This window comes from Erithacus rubecula (assembly GCF_903797595.1).
Source record: "Erithacus rubecula genome assembly, chromosome: 11".
NCBI lineage: Eukaryota > Metazoa > Chordata > Aves > Passeriformes > Muscicapidae > Erithacus > Erithacus rubecula.
The window spans coordinates 15798745-15818227 of NC_136663.1; the positions used below are offsets into that span (position 1 = coordinate 15798745).

Sequence of the window (19483 nt, forward strand, 5' to 3'; positions counted from 1 at the left end):
CTGCAAAGCTCAATACACACGTAAAACTGCCAACACAACAATCAGTTCATCTAAATTTTGCAGGCTGCAAGTCTCCTGAAGCACCGGGACTGTCCAAAATCAGTCTGTCTAGGAAAAGCTGCTTTAGCAAACAAGCACCTCAATTTTCTTCATGTGTACATCTGTTCTCCTGCATTGATCTACATGACTAAAACATGGGAAAAATATGAAGTCAGATATGCAAATAATAACGGCAATATTGACAGCCCTGGACTTAGGTCAGGAACCAAGGCAAAGAACTGAAAATTTAATGTTTTAAATGAATCAGTTTAATTTGGTCTTTCAATGAATTTAAAAGGCCTTCCTCAATGCACAGCCTAGCACAATAACTTGCTAAAGAAATAAAGAAAGATTAATCTTAGATCTTCTTAGAGATCTTACATGTCTGGGTTTGTTTTTTTTTTTCCTGAGAATTGACAGAAGGCTTCCATATGCTACAGAGTACACAGGAGAAATGGCTTCCAGTTCCCAAACCAAGAAATGGAAAAGGTGAATTGTAGGACTGCAAATTGCTAATAACACACAATTACAACTGATCATCCTGTTTCTTTTGTTTTGGCAGAAAATGACTGAGAATTCCAATTCCTCTGCTGCCTCTTTATTCTCCAATTTCTGCTTCACTGCCTCTGGCTGTGGAGAGTTTCTTCCAACAGGTTGACAAGCGCTGTGGAACAAGTGGCACCTTAAATCACTGATGGCTCATAAAGCACATTGAAATAAACATGGATCAACTGCTTTGGCTTTCAGATGATCTCAGTCTGTGAGGTGTCTCCTTACTCAGGCCCTCTTTTACTGCCCCCAAACTGCTCTTTATGCACTTCACTGAAAGCCCACACAGGCATATTTCCTTGCTGTCACCAGCACAGAAACCACAGCAAACCCACAGGACAGAACACACATCCAAAGGATCTGGAGATTACAGCCTTACCAGGACAACAGACACAGATGAGCATTTTAAGCAATCAGGCTGAATGTTTCCAGTAGGTTGGTTGGTTTGGTTGGGTTTTGGTTTTTTTTGTTCCATCCCACTCCTACACTTTACCATATTTAATCTGGAATCTCACCTTATGTGAGAAGATGATGAAAGGTTTTGTTTAAAGCCAGGCCATCTGCAGCCTGTGCCACTTTTGATTGTGTTTTAGGTCAAGAAACAACTTAAAAGTGAGCATTTCCACTGAATCCATATTCAGCGGTCACATTTAAAGTTTTAGCATATAGATGTTTCAACACAAAGTGACCTTTAATTTCAGTATTTTAAAATTACACATTTAAAGAAAAAATGTGGACTTTGCCTTTTAAATTAATTTCACAGAAAAAAACCAAACAAAATCAAACAACTTCGTTTATAGTTTTAGTTGGAAAGTAAAATTTTAAAAATGCAGAATTTTCTACAAAACAGAATTTGAAAAGTCTACATAATGATTTTTCAGTTCTTCACAATTATTTTGTAGGAGAAAACATAATGGTGAAGCTGAGAAAAAAACTTCTCCCAGCATATGTAGTTATTACCTAATGATCTATAGAGCAAAAAGGCACAAAGACAATAGATGCTGGGTTATTATTCACTGCATTTGGAGGCATTAGACCAGGAGAATTCTAAACACTTGGAATATTTTTTACTTTTGCATGATTTATATGTTTCTTTGCCTTGCTTTGATCTCATCTTCCTCAGACCACCATTCTTGAGCTCTGTTCAGTAAACAGGGAAAATTGTGGGGATCTCTACCTTCAGATTTCAAAGCAGGCAGCTTCTAACTCTCAGCATGCTCTTGCCAGGCTGTTCAGATTAGAAATGGGAAAAGAACATTATGCAATATTTCTGATAGAATACACACATGCCTTATATGCTCTTTAAGGTATTATAAGAAAGCAGGAGATAGATGGACAGAACTTTCTAGGGGAGGTAATTTTTTGAACAAACAAGAAACTAAGACAGGAAGAAAAAAATTATTCCATGCTTCACAAATTTTTCCTGATGTTTCCTCCTCTATCAATAGGAGGAAAGCAAAAGGTCTCCAGATGTTAATACGGTGTACAAGTTCTTTATTTAAAAAAGCAGATCTGAATTTCCTTTCCTTTTACGTGGCAGCTCCAATGTTTCAAAGGCTAATATGCTGAGAGCCATCATATTTTATATGTTACTTTAGTAAAGACCATTGCACAGCCAACAAACACTACTGCAACTAGTCAGAGCTGTGTTCCAACCACCAAAAAAACCTCCTCTGACTCTTGTACCAAGTATATTCACTTAGTTCAGATAGAATCTAGTAGCCTTCAACAGACACCTGAATTCATCTGAAATGCTTGTTCCAAAAAAAGCACAACAAATGTGTCAAGCATACAAAGGCCAGCAGCATATTGACATGCTTTCCACCAAAAGCAGAAGCATTTGTCTTAATGCAAGAGATCATGGTATAAACCAACATACAGAATGACAAAAGACTTCCTAAAAAATCACTTACAAAATAATGATGAAGTGTTGTTTATTTTCACACAGAGACGGAGCTATATGCCATTTATTCATGAAATTGACCTTGCAGTTGGAGATTTAGTGAGACTGTACAGCAGGAGATGTGCTAGAAGAAACAATACTTGCTATGCATTACCTCAGGAACTGGACTACTGTAGTTAACATACATATCTGTAAGCTAACTGTTAATATGCTCCAAACAATTATCTACATTTCTTTAATTAATAAAAATATGAACAGCCATATATTTCATTAAAGCTAATCTTAAGGTCTCTTTTGCCAGTAGGTATCAACTGAATCACTAAACAGCATCACCTTGTGACAACAACATCATTAGAGTGTGCATCCCAGTTATTTACAAGGCACTTTATGATAGAAGGTCTACAATAAATATGCAGTTCTGATGGCCTTGCCATTAAAGACTGAAAAAGGCTTTTTCCATCTCCTTATTTACATGAAATGGACAAAAAAGGTTAGAAATAACGAACCTCCCTTTCTATTTTTCAGTCACTGTTTCATTTGCTTTTAAAGAACACCACAAAGTAATTCTGAAAAATTAAATGAAAAAAAGGTATAGAAAAAAGTTATGAAATTCTGTACAAATAGGAGGGAAAATTTACTGATTCAATTATTTTCCATCTCAACAACTGGGCATCCAGAAGTTGAAATGTAAAAAGGAATATAATTTATCTTACCCTATTTCTCCTGACTGTGCATTTAGTGTAAAGTAAAACAAAAGCTGTCACCAAAACAGACCAGAAAGTTTGCAGCAAACTCTTTCATGGCATGGCATCTCCTTACATTAAGGGCTTCTGCAGCACTTGGGAGTGTCAGTGCAGTCTCAGTACATCAGCCAGGGACAGGTTTCACAGGCAGTGACTCATCCCCTTCTCTTCAGGCAGTCACTGGGTGTTACACCTGGGAGCAACTGCAGATCACTGGGACCCCATGGAGAGAGGAAGCAACCACCAGAAAGCCCCTGCTGAGCTCCCACTGCCTGAGACAGCCTTCCAGAGCAGTCAGAAGGTATCAGGAGGAAAACTGGGACTTTATCCTTTAGCTACCCAATACAGGCTTCTGCTGTTGAATGGCCTCCTCAGGAAATTAAAAGAATGCCCTGTGCCACAGGCCAGTGTGCCTGCAGCCCAGTTGTTTCTCATGCAGACTTTGAAAAACAGATTTCATCAGAACTAAACCAGGACTACTTTTGCAGCCACATGGATCAGAGAATGAGCCAGAGTGACACTGAGGGGCTGATGCTGTCTCCCTAAAACTCCTGTCCTTCCCCAAACAGCTGCCTCAGGAGGTAGAGGCTAGCAGCTTCTACAAAAAAAGGCTTGCTAGGTAAAGTTCTGGGATAATTTTTCTGGGGAAGTGACCTGCAGTTTGGCTTTGCTAAAGCTTGGTAAAAACATCTATATTCATACACCCCAATGAATTTCAGTGAACAGAAAGATTCACAGCCTTTGCTGAGGTGAGTTGCAGAGGTCAAAGATCACATTCCAGGGCAACCTGTCCCAACCTTCCCAGAGCAACATCCCACAAAACAGTAACACAACTGTATGGACATACTTCAGCATTACATTATCAGAAATACTGATTGAACACAGACTCAGGTTTGAGCTCACTATTAGGCTGGTGAGAACTGCTTATTCATTTAGTATTGTGGGAAGTTCTTCAATTTTACAGCTAGGATTTCACAATAGCTGAAAGTGAAAATTTATTTCTATCAAAGAAAGAGCAATGGAAGAAATTATCATCCTGAAAACAGGGCAGAAACCTCTGCTTCTCTCTGTTTACTCTCCATATTTAATTTATCAGATGCATGCCTTTAAAAACCAAGAAATTTCATAGCTTAGGATGGTGTAAATCTTATATTGCCTGCATAATAGCCATGGTGACATCAAGAAATGAAAACTTCATTGTGGCACAAACTACGTTTGCACCCAAAGTTAATTGCAGTATTTATCTCAAAGTGCAAGCCAACACAAAACATTTTAGAAAAAGAGACATAAAAAGAGTCAATAACACATACTGGTCAACCTTACATTAATGTTAGCATGCATTAATAATGGCATCATAAGACAGCAACACTGAACACTGCTACTTTTAAAGAATGCATAATTTACAAGCAAGTACAGCTGTTAATTCTCTTACTAGAAAAACTGCATATTTCTATGCATTTAATGTTTACAGGTTTTGTTTTGTTTTTTTTTTGTATTATTAGTTAAAATGCATACAATGTAGATTTGGAGAGTGAGAGGTAAATGAAAATAAGCAATATGAGACATTTAGGAATAAACCAGAGGTCAAAGCTCTTGTGTCACTTCCAAATGCCCTTAAAACTGCATTTGACGAGAAAATGCATTCAGCTTATTTTGTGCATAGCTTAGAATTCAGGGCAGCCCACAGCTCTCCCCCTTCCAAGTGTTTGGGAATGGTAAACAAATTGGCAGATAATTACATTCCGTCTCTTAGCAACCCTAAATGTCTTGCCATAAAGTTATTGGGCTTTTTTTTCTGATGTATGCTGGTAGTGACATTATTTCCACAAATTTTAGACCCAGTCTGACAAACCCACTTTGTACAGAACCTCCTGGATCCGCATTCAGTTTAATGGCAGCAAAGATCAGCTAGTGAAAGCTACCATCTTGTTTGTAGTCTCTTGGGAAGACAATTTGCAATAAATATATACTGAGGAAAACAAATGACTAAGTAGGAAGAGGCTAGTCAAAATATTTTGTCACAAGCCTAAATAGCCTTTTCCACTGCCATAACTGCAAACAAACAATACAGAAACCTGTGGTTTAAACACAAACCTTTTGACAGCAAAGTTCATTAGTTAACTGAATTAATGAAATTTGAAATTTTAGAATAGAAAAGAGGTTTGGGCCCGTTTCTCAGGAAAATAATTGATTGTGGTAATATTTTCTGAAAATGCAATCCCACTTGTATGCATGAAGGAATTCTAAAAAGCCAGTTCATGAAAGGGGAAATACTGCTGCCACTCCTCCCCTTCTGCAGACACAGCACAACACAGCAGCAGCAGACTGCTGGGAGCGGTTGTCAAAATCTTCACTACATTTCAGTGGAGTGGAGAGGGCCTTTGTTCAGTGCCTTCCCTGGAAAGACATAATCTCTAAGTTTCCTTTCCTTCTTAATAATATATCAGAACTGGTATTAATAACTAATAAAAGATGCTCAAACTACTGTCATAAAATACAATAAAAACGGTAACCTGCAATACCTTGTTCTGCCAAAGAGCTTTTATTGCATATTCCCTTACATGTCTCCTTCTTTAAAGGCTGGTTTTCTATCAGAATCTGTTTACAATCGCTGGCAGAGATGCATGGATACACACTTTGCCACTGTGCCCATAATAACACAGATAATATTTCTTCTCTATTGAGTGGTCGATTTAGGTACCTCTCTAAATTAATTCCCAAAGCAGGTTATTGCTCTCTTACCATAGATCTTCCCAAAATAATAACCAAACAATAAATACATTTGAAACAGAAAGAACAAGCAGTCTCTCATTGAATAGTGTTAATTATCAGTATTTGCACCTTGACTGATTACTTGGGAAATGAAGATGAAAATCTGACAGCCTGGAACTGGACACTGAAAATAGATTTTCTTCAAGTTCAAAAGCAACACCATAAATCACAAAAATTAACTTCAGCACATGAACTTGGTCTCTCTATAATGCTTGATAAATTGCATCTGCATAGCAGACAGGAGCCTAAATAACTTCAAGGGATTTTGGCAATAACTAATTAAGATAAATGCAGTATTGCAGTGTTTTGTTGCTGTGCAGTGTTCTCCATTTTAGTCAGACACCTAGTGGTGTAGCTGGGCTCACACAAAGTTCTTGACAAAAAAACCTCAGGTTCCAACTAGATGAGAAAAAAACCCTCGTTGTTTCAGTCAGGCACTGACAGAGGAGAGGGAAAGTGATTCCTTTCCATTATTTTAGTAAAGATCAGTTTTTCAGGAGCTCTTTCCAAGTACAAACTGTGCCAGTGGGCGGCAGAGCTGACAGACAGCAGCATGTGCTGCACCTGCCCTACAGCAGAGGAATCAGGGCAGCACTGCACTGCTGCTGCTCCCTTCATGCACAGCAAGGTGCCAACACTTGCTTAACTCCAGCCCCACCTCTTAACTTCTCCTTTGCACACCACCACTCACTCCTGTGAGATCACAGCCCTCCAGATTTCCTAATCAAATGCCACATAACTCCTTTTAAACAAGCAAAGTTAGGGAAAAATTGTATCAGTCTACAGTTTGCTGGGTATAGAACCAGAAATCATTGTCATTGTCACCATCATCAGATCTAAGAGGAAGTATGTACAGGAGCAATGGTGTTGTTGGAATGCTTTGTTGATAATGGAATGGACCATAATTTGCTTTGATTTTTTTGCTCCGTCCTCATTTACTCTTCTGAAATCTAGTAGAATCTAGGAGTTGAGAGCAAAAAATGTTTCCAGAAAAACAATATATTCAGTATAGTTCACTCATCTGCAAGGAGCTCTTAAATACCTAATTTAAAAAATCATAATTAAAAACCCCACTACTTTATCTTCACACATAGATGTCTTTCAGATGAAAGACAGACAGAAGGGAAAAATAAAAGCTATGAGCAAAGCCTTTTTAACCTTCATCCGTTTTTTAAATGCTGAAAACAACACCTAGGAGGAGAAGAAGGAATGCAGACAAGATGCTGCTGGTGAAAGCAGTGATGCTCAAAGGCAGTTTCCTTTAAGGAGCAGTCACATGGCCCTGGTGTGTGTGGGTCTGTGCTCAATAAGCCATGAAGCTCTTTGGCTGAACCAGCCTGTGTCATGTGAGCCAGGGGTTGCCATGGCAAGCACATATGCGCCTCCCGATCTGCTTCAGCAACGAGGCAGCGAAATTCAGATTAGCAATGCATGAATATGATTTCCTAGGGAAAAAAAATCTGCACTTCACTTTGCCTAACAGTTAGGATGCAAAGCTGAAACAATTAAAATTATCTCTGAAATGCTATTTGATGAACTTCTGAATAATCTCAGAACAATAGCCATGTAACAAACACTAGCAGCTCAATCTTTGACAGCAGCTGCATTTTGGCATATACTGAGTACATGAATTTCAGAATACTTTTCCATTTAAATACCAAGAATATTGAATTTCTTCTTCATCTCTTTAATCACTTACAACTGGAAGGGAGAAGAACAGGAGATGGCTGTTCCAGTGAAATAGAAATCATGTCAAAACAACCCTAAAATTCACTCTTTGCATTTCTTAATGTGGGAATCCACAGGCTGACATTCCATGCAGGAAACTTCCATGAAAGGTGTTCCTTTCCCACTGAGGTAGCAGTTCATCCTAACATTTGGTACCAAAATTAAGCAGCTTGCTAGTACAGCAGCTAATGAAGACCTGCATCATATGGGCTGCCATTCCTAACTTGGTGATGGAATGCCACTGGAGCTACTTGCAGCCCAAAGGCAGGTTTACTGAGGAGACTCTGTTTCTGTAGGGGCAGCCATAGGACTGTTTTACCAGATTGAGGCCAATTTCAGCAAGGCACATGGGGAATCACACTGTGATGACAGTATCTAACATAAAATGTTGAGACCTCTGGCATACCACAGCCTTCAGTGTTTAATATACATACAGGGGATATTCCAGTCTGCTACTGCTTTCAGAGAAAATATATTCAAGTCTTGAAATAATCTCAGATAGAGACTTCACACAATAATTTATAAGCAGCCTAGCCATTGATCCTAGCCATAAAAAGTAAGTGCCCGAGTTTTTAAGCAATTATGTTAAAGCAGACAGACCTCAAAGTAATTGAAATTTTTAATAAAAGTCAGTCCTTTGTCTCCATGTTTGTAGAAGTGCCTGAAAAGGGATAACTTGCATTGAAAAAGACAATTGATTCTCACAGTATTTCCTTCCCACCAGAAAACCAAATAAAAATTTAATTTTAGTTAAAGCCAAATAGACTCCCCATATGCATACACGGGCTTCCTAACTCTGCCCATCACTTATAAGGGGCTTCTCTCAAACCTTACAGCACCATCCAGTCTGCAATTGCTACCAACTCAGGGCATGTGGAAGTGCACAGCTTTCTCAGCAAGGAAAGATGATGATGTTGTCTTTGCTCTTTCCGCTCATTAGAAGATACTCTGTTGGGGCTTCATGGGTTAATTTCAGATCCTTGTCTTCTTTAACCTTATGCTTTTTACTGCACCCCTACACCTCTCACTTCTAGCACATACTACAGGTTTTTCTCCAATAGCAATAGAAGGGAAAATCTCCAGTGCAAATCACTTGTTGGTTTAAAAGAATCAGAATACTAAAGCACAAAGTGATGCTCCAGGATTTACTCTGCATTAGAGGGAGAAGCATTTAGTGTTGATTGCTATTATTTTTAATCGGATGCCCAAAAAATTGAAGACCTACATCACTACTGATCCAATCAAGATGCTTCTCCCACAACAAAATTGCATAACAGATTATATTATTTTTTACTGAAACTATCTTGAATCCCTCTGCCTTTGGAAGATGAATATCCAAATCTAACCACTGAAATACTGGATGTACTCTCAGGATAAAAATAACTGATTTTTTTGAGCTACTGAGTTTTGTTAATGACAAAATTGTTGATATCTCACTCAAATTCATCTCATCACCAAAAATTAGGAAAATGAGATCAGCAGTCAGGCTCCTCCTAATGTAATTTTGGTGTTAGCAGAATAATTTTTTAATTAGCCTTTCTTGGTGGCCCTTTGTGGATGGCTACAGGATTGTCTCATGTCAGAGTCACAAAACTGAGCATAAGATAAATAACTTCTCACACTCCTCAATACCTCTCTTTCAGCCCTGAGCATTCTGCTAACAGCAGGAATTTGCTACCCCATAGCTGCACACAGAGAAGGAAAATAAACTTTGTGTTTAATTATAGAAGATTATTCTCTGGATGGGCTACATTTTTAAACAATCTCTTTCTGCAGTACTAAAGGACTCAGCAGTTTCCTTTTGTCTTTAAAGATTCAATTAAAAGTATGTTTCTGGAATTAAATTACAGCATGAAATTAGCTAAGGGTATGAAATACGGCATTTGCCCTGGCATTCAAGGGAAGGCTGTTCAAAGCAATTCACTTAATGGCTCCAACATGTGATCTCAACTTAATAACTAAAGTGCCCTCAGCTCACAGAGGATCTACTGGTGAGATACGCCCTGTATAATCTACCATAAAGAGAAATGGATTAAACCCAGGTAAATCTTATTAATTTATGGAAAACCCTGCAGTTACTCTCATTTTTGATCTTTTAAAATGCTGGCATTTTGTCAAGAAACACACTTGTTGGTATGAATATTTCTGTGGGTTTTAGCTGGCTTTGGTCTTCTGAATCTTAACACATTCCAGAAGCATCTGCCAGAGTCCATTGGAAGTGTTTGCTCCTCTATAACTTTCAGAGAGAATTGCTGGTTGTAATTCATCACAACCACTGGGGACACACTTCAGTTTATTCAGTGCTACACCAATATAGGGAAGGAAATGAGCAGTCCCTAACTCCTCAGCTGCCCCTTTAGTCACCTGTTGGGTACAATTTCAGCTCATGCTGTGAGCTGTTTTTGCTCTGCATGCACTGGGTTAGTGTTTCAGAGGAACCTAATTTCCATTTGGGGTCCTTGGGTACTGTGCAATAAAAAGGGAAATGAAAACCAATTCCACTGATGCTCACCTTTGGGGGGACCAAAGCAGCAAAGCAGCGCCCTGTGCTCATTGCCAGGTTCCTGGCAGCTCCAGGAATCAGCCCAGGGAGTTCCTGGCAGTTCCTGGCAGCTCACAGGGGGCAGCAGCCCCTGCCCCAGCCCAGCAGGGCTCTCCCGAGGGCTCAGCTGGCTGTGCTCCTCCTGAAGGAAGGCTCCGTGCTCAGGACACACCCCACAAAGGCCTTTTTTCATTTTTTTTCATTTTTCATTGGTGTTATGGGATTTTTTTTTTGTGGTGAGGGCTTTGTGCATTTATTTATTTTTATATATATTTTTAACTGACTTCGCTTGGGATTATGACTTAAATTAGAGTAGAAAGCCAGAAGGAAAAATAAAAGCATTCTCAAATTAACTATAAAACCCACAGCTAATAATGTCTCTGCAATCCATTTCTTCTCTAATCTCTCATTGCTCCTATTTTAATCCAATCACACAAAAATATAATCAGTGCACATACATATTCTTCTTTTCATACAAATTTTAGCCACAGATGCAGCATTTGACAGGATGCCCTTCACCTGATGCTTCTGTTACAGAAGTGGTGTGACATTCTCTGTTTCCAGGGGCATATCCAAGAGCAGACTCTCTGCTTTAGGCTAAGAAAAGAAACACCCCAATTAAATAATCAACTATTAGACCATGTTTCCCTGTGAAATAATAGAAATAAATAAATAAAGTACACATAGCCTGTCAGGAGGATGCTGAGGAGAACATGCAAAGGGCACAGATGCCTGCCAGCTGGATGAGGCTTAAAGCAATCTTTATTAATATTAAATCCAGCCAAATACAGCTGCGATTCATGGCCCTGAAAAGAGCAATGAACTGAGCTATTTTGCTCAAAGGAAACATTTGTTTTTCTTCAACTTTATGAAGAGTTATTGTTAAATGATGGATTTTCCTGAAGGTACAGAAAGATTTACTCTTACTATTCTGATGCTGGCACAAAGCATCAGTTCTGCTGGGTTCTCAGACTGGGGCTGTGTGTTCCCAGTGTCTCGACCAAGGCTACCTGCAATTTTGCTACGATGGGTTGTGAGATTTATTTATTGTGAAATTTCTTTCTACATGTTTTTTGTGCAAGTATCTGTCCTCCAGGTTGCAACACAAACTCCAAATAGTCTTCCTTATTTTTTATCCAGTCTTGATAACAACAGTTTTATTTAAATTCTACTCTACTTTTTGTAATTTTGTAACATATTTGAAGACATTTTCCAAACAAATGCAAACCTTTGACCGCAAATTACTGCACCACCAGAACTCTACTGGATCATGCAAAATAGCTCTATTTCCACAGCTCTACATGCATCTCTTGCTGAGAGAGATTTTGAGTTAGAAGAAATGCAGGATAATTTTAACTACATCCTGTAGTTGAAGAGTAATCAAAAGATAGTGAGAGAAGAGACTGGAAATAGAAGTGGAGTGGAAAGAAATGGCTACAAACTGTCCATTAAGATCACAGAGCCCTCAGCACCTCTTGGCAGTAGCATGCCAAGGACTGTCCTGGAGGTACAACACACCTGCAGGAAGACTCTGGGTGTGCCAAGGCGGCTCCAGCCTCCAGCTCGGAGGGGAACACACACCCAGATGGAATTGGAGCAAAGCTAGCTCACTCATTTACACAGGTCCTGTGAATACCAACAGTGTCGAGACACTTCCACTGGGTTTTAACAAGAACAGGAGTCTGGAACCCCTTTGGAAGCCTTCTGGGCTCCCTATGACCCCACACTCCTAATGTGCTTTTGAACAGAGCAAATGAATCCTGAGAGAAAAAAAAATGCACCTGCCTACATAGTGGGTCAGTGTAGGTCTGAGCAATTTGTGGAACAGTGAAGGGAAAGAGACCATGTAAACTCCCTGGGAAACAAAAGTTGTAGGGAAGAATCTTTGAAAATAACATCAAGATTTAGATAGCAAACTGATAATGATTTCTGCTTTGTTTTCTGCTGTTTCCCTGGTCTTTTGGATTGTGAGGCTGGATAATGGCCTCTGTGGTAAATTTTAAATTAATCACATGACTGTTCTAAAATAAAACTACTCAGAATAACAGGAACAGCAATATAAAATAGTTTGCATTGTGCCTGTTGTTTATTTTGTGTGGCAATAATACAGGCAGCCATATGGATATGAGCATTTGGAAGGGAGGATTTGTTGGCTTGATCATAACATCTGTTTACTTATAAAAGCAACAAAAATACATTTGGAGGTCACTGACTGCACTACCATTTTATTTACTCTTGATGAAAAAACCTATCACTGCTCCTCTTTCTACATTGAACCAATTACAAAAGACACCCTGGGATATTTTCATGAGAAAGAAGTTTTGAAATCATAGAAAAATTAGTCTCTATCACACACCTCATCAGCCACTTCCACCATAACAGTGGTATCAGAGCAATAACTTAATCTAGGATGAAATGAGCATACAACATGTCCAGGAGAAAGATAAAGAAAACAACAATGCCCCAGTTAAGCTTCCTCATAGCACAGACCTTTTGATCAAAGGAGAACATGCCACTGACCTCATACACAAAAATCCCATTCACTAAGTGAACTCAGATTTGAATTAAAAACAAAAAGAAACATAAAATCCCCAAAACAAACAAACCAAAACAAACAAACCAAAACAAAAACCCAAACAAAGAATAATCTCCACAATTAACATCAACACACTGAGCCAAAAACTATGGGTTAACAAGCTTGTAACGTATAATACCTGAATAATGTGTTTACAGGTATTTCAACTGAGGCTCTCATCATGACCTATAATATTTATTGCACTTCCTTCACAATTGTTTTGAGGTCAGGCTATAAGTATATTGTAGTCTAGAAAGCATAATTATTCCTGCAAATTTAGAAATGTACAGCTTACTACACAGAATTGCAACTACAGACAGATGTTCAGGAAAAAAAAATAGTACTTTAAACACTCCTTCACTTAAAGTATTGTTCTGATTTCAAGACATAATTATAAAAATAAGGTTCATAATGAAATTCTTTTAGGTTATTTTTTATTCTGGTAAAAATATTTTGGTAGAAACTCTTCAGCATGTCCATATAGTCTAAGATTGCACATATTTTCTCAGCTGAACAGAGATTTTGGCAATGAATAATCCCAATAATAGAAATCTTTTTATATTTTCTTGCTGTCACCCACGCTTGATAACATGACTTTTAGCTGAAGGACACATAATTTACATCTTGTTCATGAGGGAAACTAAGGATAGGAGTGCCAGAAAACTACAGAAATATAATACCTGAATTAAATTACTTCCACAATCATTTAAAAAAAAAGGAAAAAAAAGCAAGAGAAAAAATGTGATCTTACTTTTGCTGATGGGGTAGTCTTCAGTACTTGATTTGCCAAAGAAAGGAGAGGTTATGTTGACAGCTGTTCATTACAATTCCTTCTTTACTACAAGAGCTTAACTCTGCCACTGGCTGGCTGGCCCATTTCTGCTAGCTTTAGCACACAACAATGCGCCTAAAAGCTCCTCCTCTTGACAGCATCTGTCTGGATATAAGCACAAGCAAGGCTTTCCATGGAGCCATTTAGGTCCTGGGAATGAGCTCCAAGTAAGGGAAACCATTAAAAGTAAATATTTTGATGACTAAGTACAGGATTTGGCAGGCAGAAATTAATGCCCGCTGACACCATCAGCTTTACAATACAGTAGTCTCATCTTCACAGTGTTAAAAGTGAAAACTTCCCTGACAGAAACAGTAACTTGAATGATGCATAAAAAATAGAAGCCAGACCTGTGAAAGCATGCACTCCTTAAAAGTTTAACTCTGATTATTGCAACATGTCCCAGGCTTCAGAGGAGGAGAGTTTGTTATTTTTTTCTTACCAAGTTTTATATTTGTGCAACTAAAAAGGGAAAACACTGGTGAAGTATCCACACAAAACAACAATAATAAAGTATCTAATATATGCATTTCAGTTATGGATGAGTCAGAAAACCATTGCTAATTCTAACAGATCTCTATGTAAACTCCAAAAACTCACCTTTTTCCTGGCACCCACCACAGCTAAGGCAAATCTACCTTCTGTTCCCAGAAATGCAGCCTACAGCTGACACTGTATCATGGCAATGTACATCTCAGGGTATTGCCAGTGAAAATTATACTGCTCCATAATTTTATTTGCAATTTATAGGTTCTATGGGCAATATGCCAGTATCTTCTCTTAATCTGGACACAGCTCCCTGAATAGACAATGATCATGTAATGTGACCAAATGAATAAAAAATGGAAGGAAAAACATCTATACATTAGGTCCTATATGCATATGTATTTATTGTGTCTTACTCTCAGCTACTAATCAGCACATTAACCTTATTTTCTCCGCATGAGCGCTGAGTACCACACTAAAATTAGGTCACAAATTCAGATCAGATCAGCTGACTCAGCCCAGCAAGATTAGACAAAGACTAGTTGCTTTTTTTTCCCAATCCAATACGCTGTGTTTATCTCTCGCAATGTACAATGGATCCATACATTTTTCCCCACAATTAACCTATCAGAACCAGACACCATGAGACAGCAATCATGCTGAAACTGCCTCAGAGCCACTGAAGAAACACAGCCCAATGTATCCTTTGGAAAGCAAAACCTACAGCAAACAAATTTTTTTAGGTCATTTTTCAGATCTTGTTTCCAAACTGCTCAGACTAATGCGTTTCAATGAACTTAAGTCATTCAGCATAGTTATGAGATGATTTAGGTAAATAACAGCTGTTTCCAAATAGTGTTATATGTGAATATCACCACTTTATTAGACAATCTATTACTCATTATTATGTTGTTAATATACACAAACAGCCTTCTTCTGATAGAGACCATCTGAATACTAAAATTGAATAGCTTCTAAATAATTCAATAATTGGACTAGCAAGTAATTCTCTGTAGGTGCCAAAGGCTTCTGGCTGCTTTATTTTGATTTTTACATGCAAAATAAGAATATTTGTGGGAATCCCCTATCCTCCTCAAAAATCTACCTGCAGTTAATCACAGGGGAAGACTCCCTTGTTGCTAAGGAGATTGTTTTCAGCTACTAGGAGTCTCCACACCGGTGGCAGTCACCACTGCACATGTGCACCACTTGCTATCTAGGCCACGCTGTCAGGAATTAGGATAATATAAATACCCACCAAGGTAAGGAAAAGACATAAAGAATATAGTACAGAACAAAGAAGAAATCAATGGTCCTACTTTACCTTTTGCATTTCTGCTGCATTTTAATAGACAACATGGTCTTGGATGAATCTCTGGAGGTTACTAGAGGGAGACAACTCAATTGCAATCAGCCTAAGTGACTTCAGACATCATGGTTTCCTTAGTCAAATCAGGTATTTGTCCTTGATCTGTCATTGATTTTAGTTGATCTCAAGTATCTTTTCTTTTACCTCTCCATGTTTACATGGGAGAATGCAAAAAAGACTTAAAGAAATTGTTTTCAAGATTTCTTGAGGTATTTTCCTATTTTGTTTCCCCAGGTTGATATTGTTCCCCCCCTCAGTGTTATTGAGATAAGCCAAGTGGGGAGGGATCAGAGGAGATCACTGCAAACATAGTTTCCCACAGAAGAGCACTATATTGAGGAAATGCTGATATCTCCAAAGTGCATACAGATACATGCTGTTCCTCAAAAAAGCCCACTGTGTTGCTGGTCTTCTACCTCCTGTCTTCTGGCTCTGTTACTGAGGGTAAATACTCTGTTTTCATTGATCTCAGTTGAATGTGGGCAGGAATTTCATGGTTTGGCTCAGCCCTAAATCATCTGTACTTACCTAGAGCTCTTCATCAAATCTCTTTGCCAGGATCAATGAACAAACCACACAAACCAACCACAGTGCAGGAAATACTGTCACTACTATTCAAATGAGGTAGAGAAGCTTGGCTAGAGGAATATAAAGAACCAGGTAGGTCCACAAGTTGCTCTGTCATATGCAAGAAACTTATTCATAACAAAATCTGTTCTGGTACTTAGCAACCTTTATGGTAACACGTTTAAAAGTACATGCAAGCATCTTAGCCAGAGTACAGCCTAATTAGCTGTATTCACCTTAATTTCACATTATTCTTATCCCTCCAATTGCTGAAATTACTGACAATCCAAATAGTTCCACTTCCTGGAACATAAAGCAACCATATTTTCGCTTTAAATTCCTTCATCTCCCTCCTCTCTCAAACTGTGTGTGCTGCTCTTTTCCTTTTAATGTTCTATCAAAATTATCAGACTACTGAGGCGTTGCTCAAATGTTCACAGCACAGCATGTCTGTTATACCTGGATGTACAGTACCCAAGACATAATATAAAATTTAATCACTTAAACTGAAATACAGAAGATTCATGCTGGGGGAAAAAATTCAAAGGACCTCCTATCAGTTTATGCTCAAGCCATCCATTCACATATAAAAGGTAAGGATTTGGATGGAAGATTTATCTGTATTACAGAATTTTACCTTCACCTCGAGAAAAAACAAACTTTTTGTATCAGCAAATGTGTATGTAATAAATATTTATATCTATTCCATTCAACCTTCTTTTCCTCTCCAAGAGGCTGCAGAGATTTCATTGATATCCATTGGCATAAGAGGCCAATGTAAGTGTTCCTCTCATTAACTGTCAATTAAAATCAATGGAATTGTTCAAGAAGAGCCTTTATAGGGTTCTGCCCATCAGGGGCTTGATCCATTTTCCTGTGATTGCAATATAGTTACTGACTTCAGAGATTACAGAATTGAAAGGAAAATGCAAATAATAGAAATTTTAAAAACCCAAAAACCTCAGATACCAGTTAGAAAGCTTTGAAAATTTGCCAGATTTAAAACATTAGTTCAAGAAGAGTCTCTTTTGACCTGTAAGACTGTCCCTGTCTTGCTCACACACATTTTTGCACAAACTGTTCATCTAAAAGCACTAAGAGGATGACAACCCATTTGTCACGAGATCTGCATCTCCTTCTCCAAACACCCAAACTTTTTGTCACAAATCATACCTGCTCAAGATGCCACACATGCTCAAGCTGTGTCTACACAATATAAACCACGTGTTACAGGCCTGACAAAGGCCAATGGTCTGTACTGCTTTTGCCAGCAAGCTGCTTAGAAATCAATTGCTCTACACATATTAACTGTATCTGAATCCCTTGCTTTTCATTCACTCTGTCAGACCACATATCTTTTTTATCAAAATATTTACCGTTTTATTGCTTCTTCTTGTTTTCGGCGTTTTTCACTCTTTTCTTTCAAGTAAGCCAGGTTTGTTTCATTCCTCATGCGATCATTCTCTCGAGCAATGTCTGATGCATTCTGTATGACCAAGCCATCATAGGCCTTCATCCCCATATCTTCAATGTACTGGAGAAAAGCGCCCAAAGTGACCTCCTCCTGATTAGAACTCATCATCTTGCAGGAGATAATGAACAAAGGAAAGTAACGTTTCCTGCAGGTTGAAAAACACATAATACCTTAATCAGTAGGAAAATAGCTTATGGTTTATGACAGCAAGATCGTGTCAGTTGTAATTAAGATCTCCACAAGAGACAATCTTTCAGACCTTCCCATTTAAAGATTATAAACAAAGCAATTCAGAACACAGAACATTACTTGAGACAAGAGGAGACAAAACCATGAGTCTCTTCCAGGCAATGCAGATCCATTCAATTACACTGTTTAAATCCAAAAACATTTCCTCCCACCCCTTCCCATTTCCTAGTACCCATCAGTTGCATAAACACTGCCATCCTGAATCTTAATTTGAATTGGACTGAGAAGGCTCCCATCACAGGATGACAGGTACCTTTTACAGTTTAGATAAGGCTGCATCAGAGCAGATTACCAGAAAAAAATTCTATGATGACTACAAGATGAATTTCCTAACCTGCAGGATATTCTAGAATTCAGGTGAAAAGTATTGTTCCATTTTTCGAAACAATAACCTTAAAAGATTTCCTCAGGTTCAGAATTTAGAAAGAAGTATTGTGAAATATTTTCCTGTATTTCTTATTGTTGTGATATAAGCCCATAATCCCTGGCCATCTTCTGCTCAACATCTTGTTAGCTTGAAGCTTCAAGAATGGACAAGAAGGCCCAGCTGAGCTGGGAGCTTCAGAACAGACCCTTGAAGTCTCCAAGAATATGTATTCAAGAGGTATGGGGTTTACAGCACCTCCCGAAAAACACTTTGGAGCAGATACACTTAGACCTCTGGCTCACTCCTGGGTCTGTGGAAGGCAGCCTAAAGACTCTGCAGAAAGGCCCCAGTGGTTTTCCACTCATCAAGAGAGCTCCTGGGAGCTGCAAGAGCTCTGGTGTATGGACACATCAGTAAATACAACAGGAGACTAAAGGCAAGGTAGGATTTCAAGAGATGGGCTGTCTCTCTGTAAAGTCTGTGCTGGATAGGACTGGAATAACCACTTACTAAACAAGTAAAATAGAAGTTTAAAAAAACATGACTGTTCCATCTTATTTTAAATACTGATTATTGAAAGGTTCAGAAGCATTACAAGCCTGAGCAGCATTGCCTGCACACAGGAGTCTCTGAGTGACTTGCTGGCAGACCTGGCAGCTGAACTCAGCTCTCTAAGGCACGTTTGCTTATTCACTGCTACAGCATTCCTCCCTTCCCTGAAGAAGATGGCATGGCTTCTCGGAATCAGCCTCAGAACATGCCAACATTACAACTACAAAGGATCTTATTGAATAGGCAATTAGAATGCTGTCTGCACAGATTTTAGGGGCAGGATTCCTGTGGAATCAGTGACAAAACTCCTTCCCCTATTTCCTAATATAATACTATATTTCTAATATTTATTTTATAGCTGGAGAAGTAAAATTCTCATCTAGATATCACTGGAAATAAATAAATAAATAAATAAACAATAAACAAATAAATAAGTTTAAATGCTCTTAAATATTCTAGAAATCCACTCTTGGCCTTCAGATCTGGGCCCTAACACTGAGAATGCAAGGGATGAAAAGAGTACAGAAATATATTTCTGCCCTTGAATGTTTTTCCCCCGTTTTGATAGGGGGAACTTTTGAAGTGACAATGGCAACAAGCAGCTAGTTTCAGACACTAGCCTAATTTTAAATCCCTTTAAAGCACACTGATAATTTTCCCTTTTTCTCTCATGTCTGTATATCAAAATTATTTCTGTACAATGGTAACACAACTGTTAAAATCATGGAGACTCAGA

The 19483-nt window shown here is 38.4% G+C and overlaps 1 protein-coding gene across 2 annotated transcripts in view; it reads right to left on the reverse strand.

Annotated features, from left to right (window-relative positions):
- The window catches only part of NYAP2 (neuronal tyrosine-phosphorylated phosphoinositide-3-kinase adaptor 2), a 137091-nt gene that overhangs the window by 102290 nt on the left and 15318 nt on the right, over positions 1–19483 (reverse strand). For both annotated transcript variants that reach the window (XM_079315068.1, XM_079315069.1), the window contains exon 3: positions 17482–17724. In XM_079315068.1, coding sequence (XP_079171194.1) covers positions 17482–17687 — 206 coding nt within the window. In that variant the 5' untranslated portion in view covers positions 17688–17724. The remainder of the gene's footprint in view (positions 1–17481; positions 17725–19483) is intronic.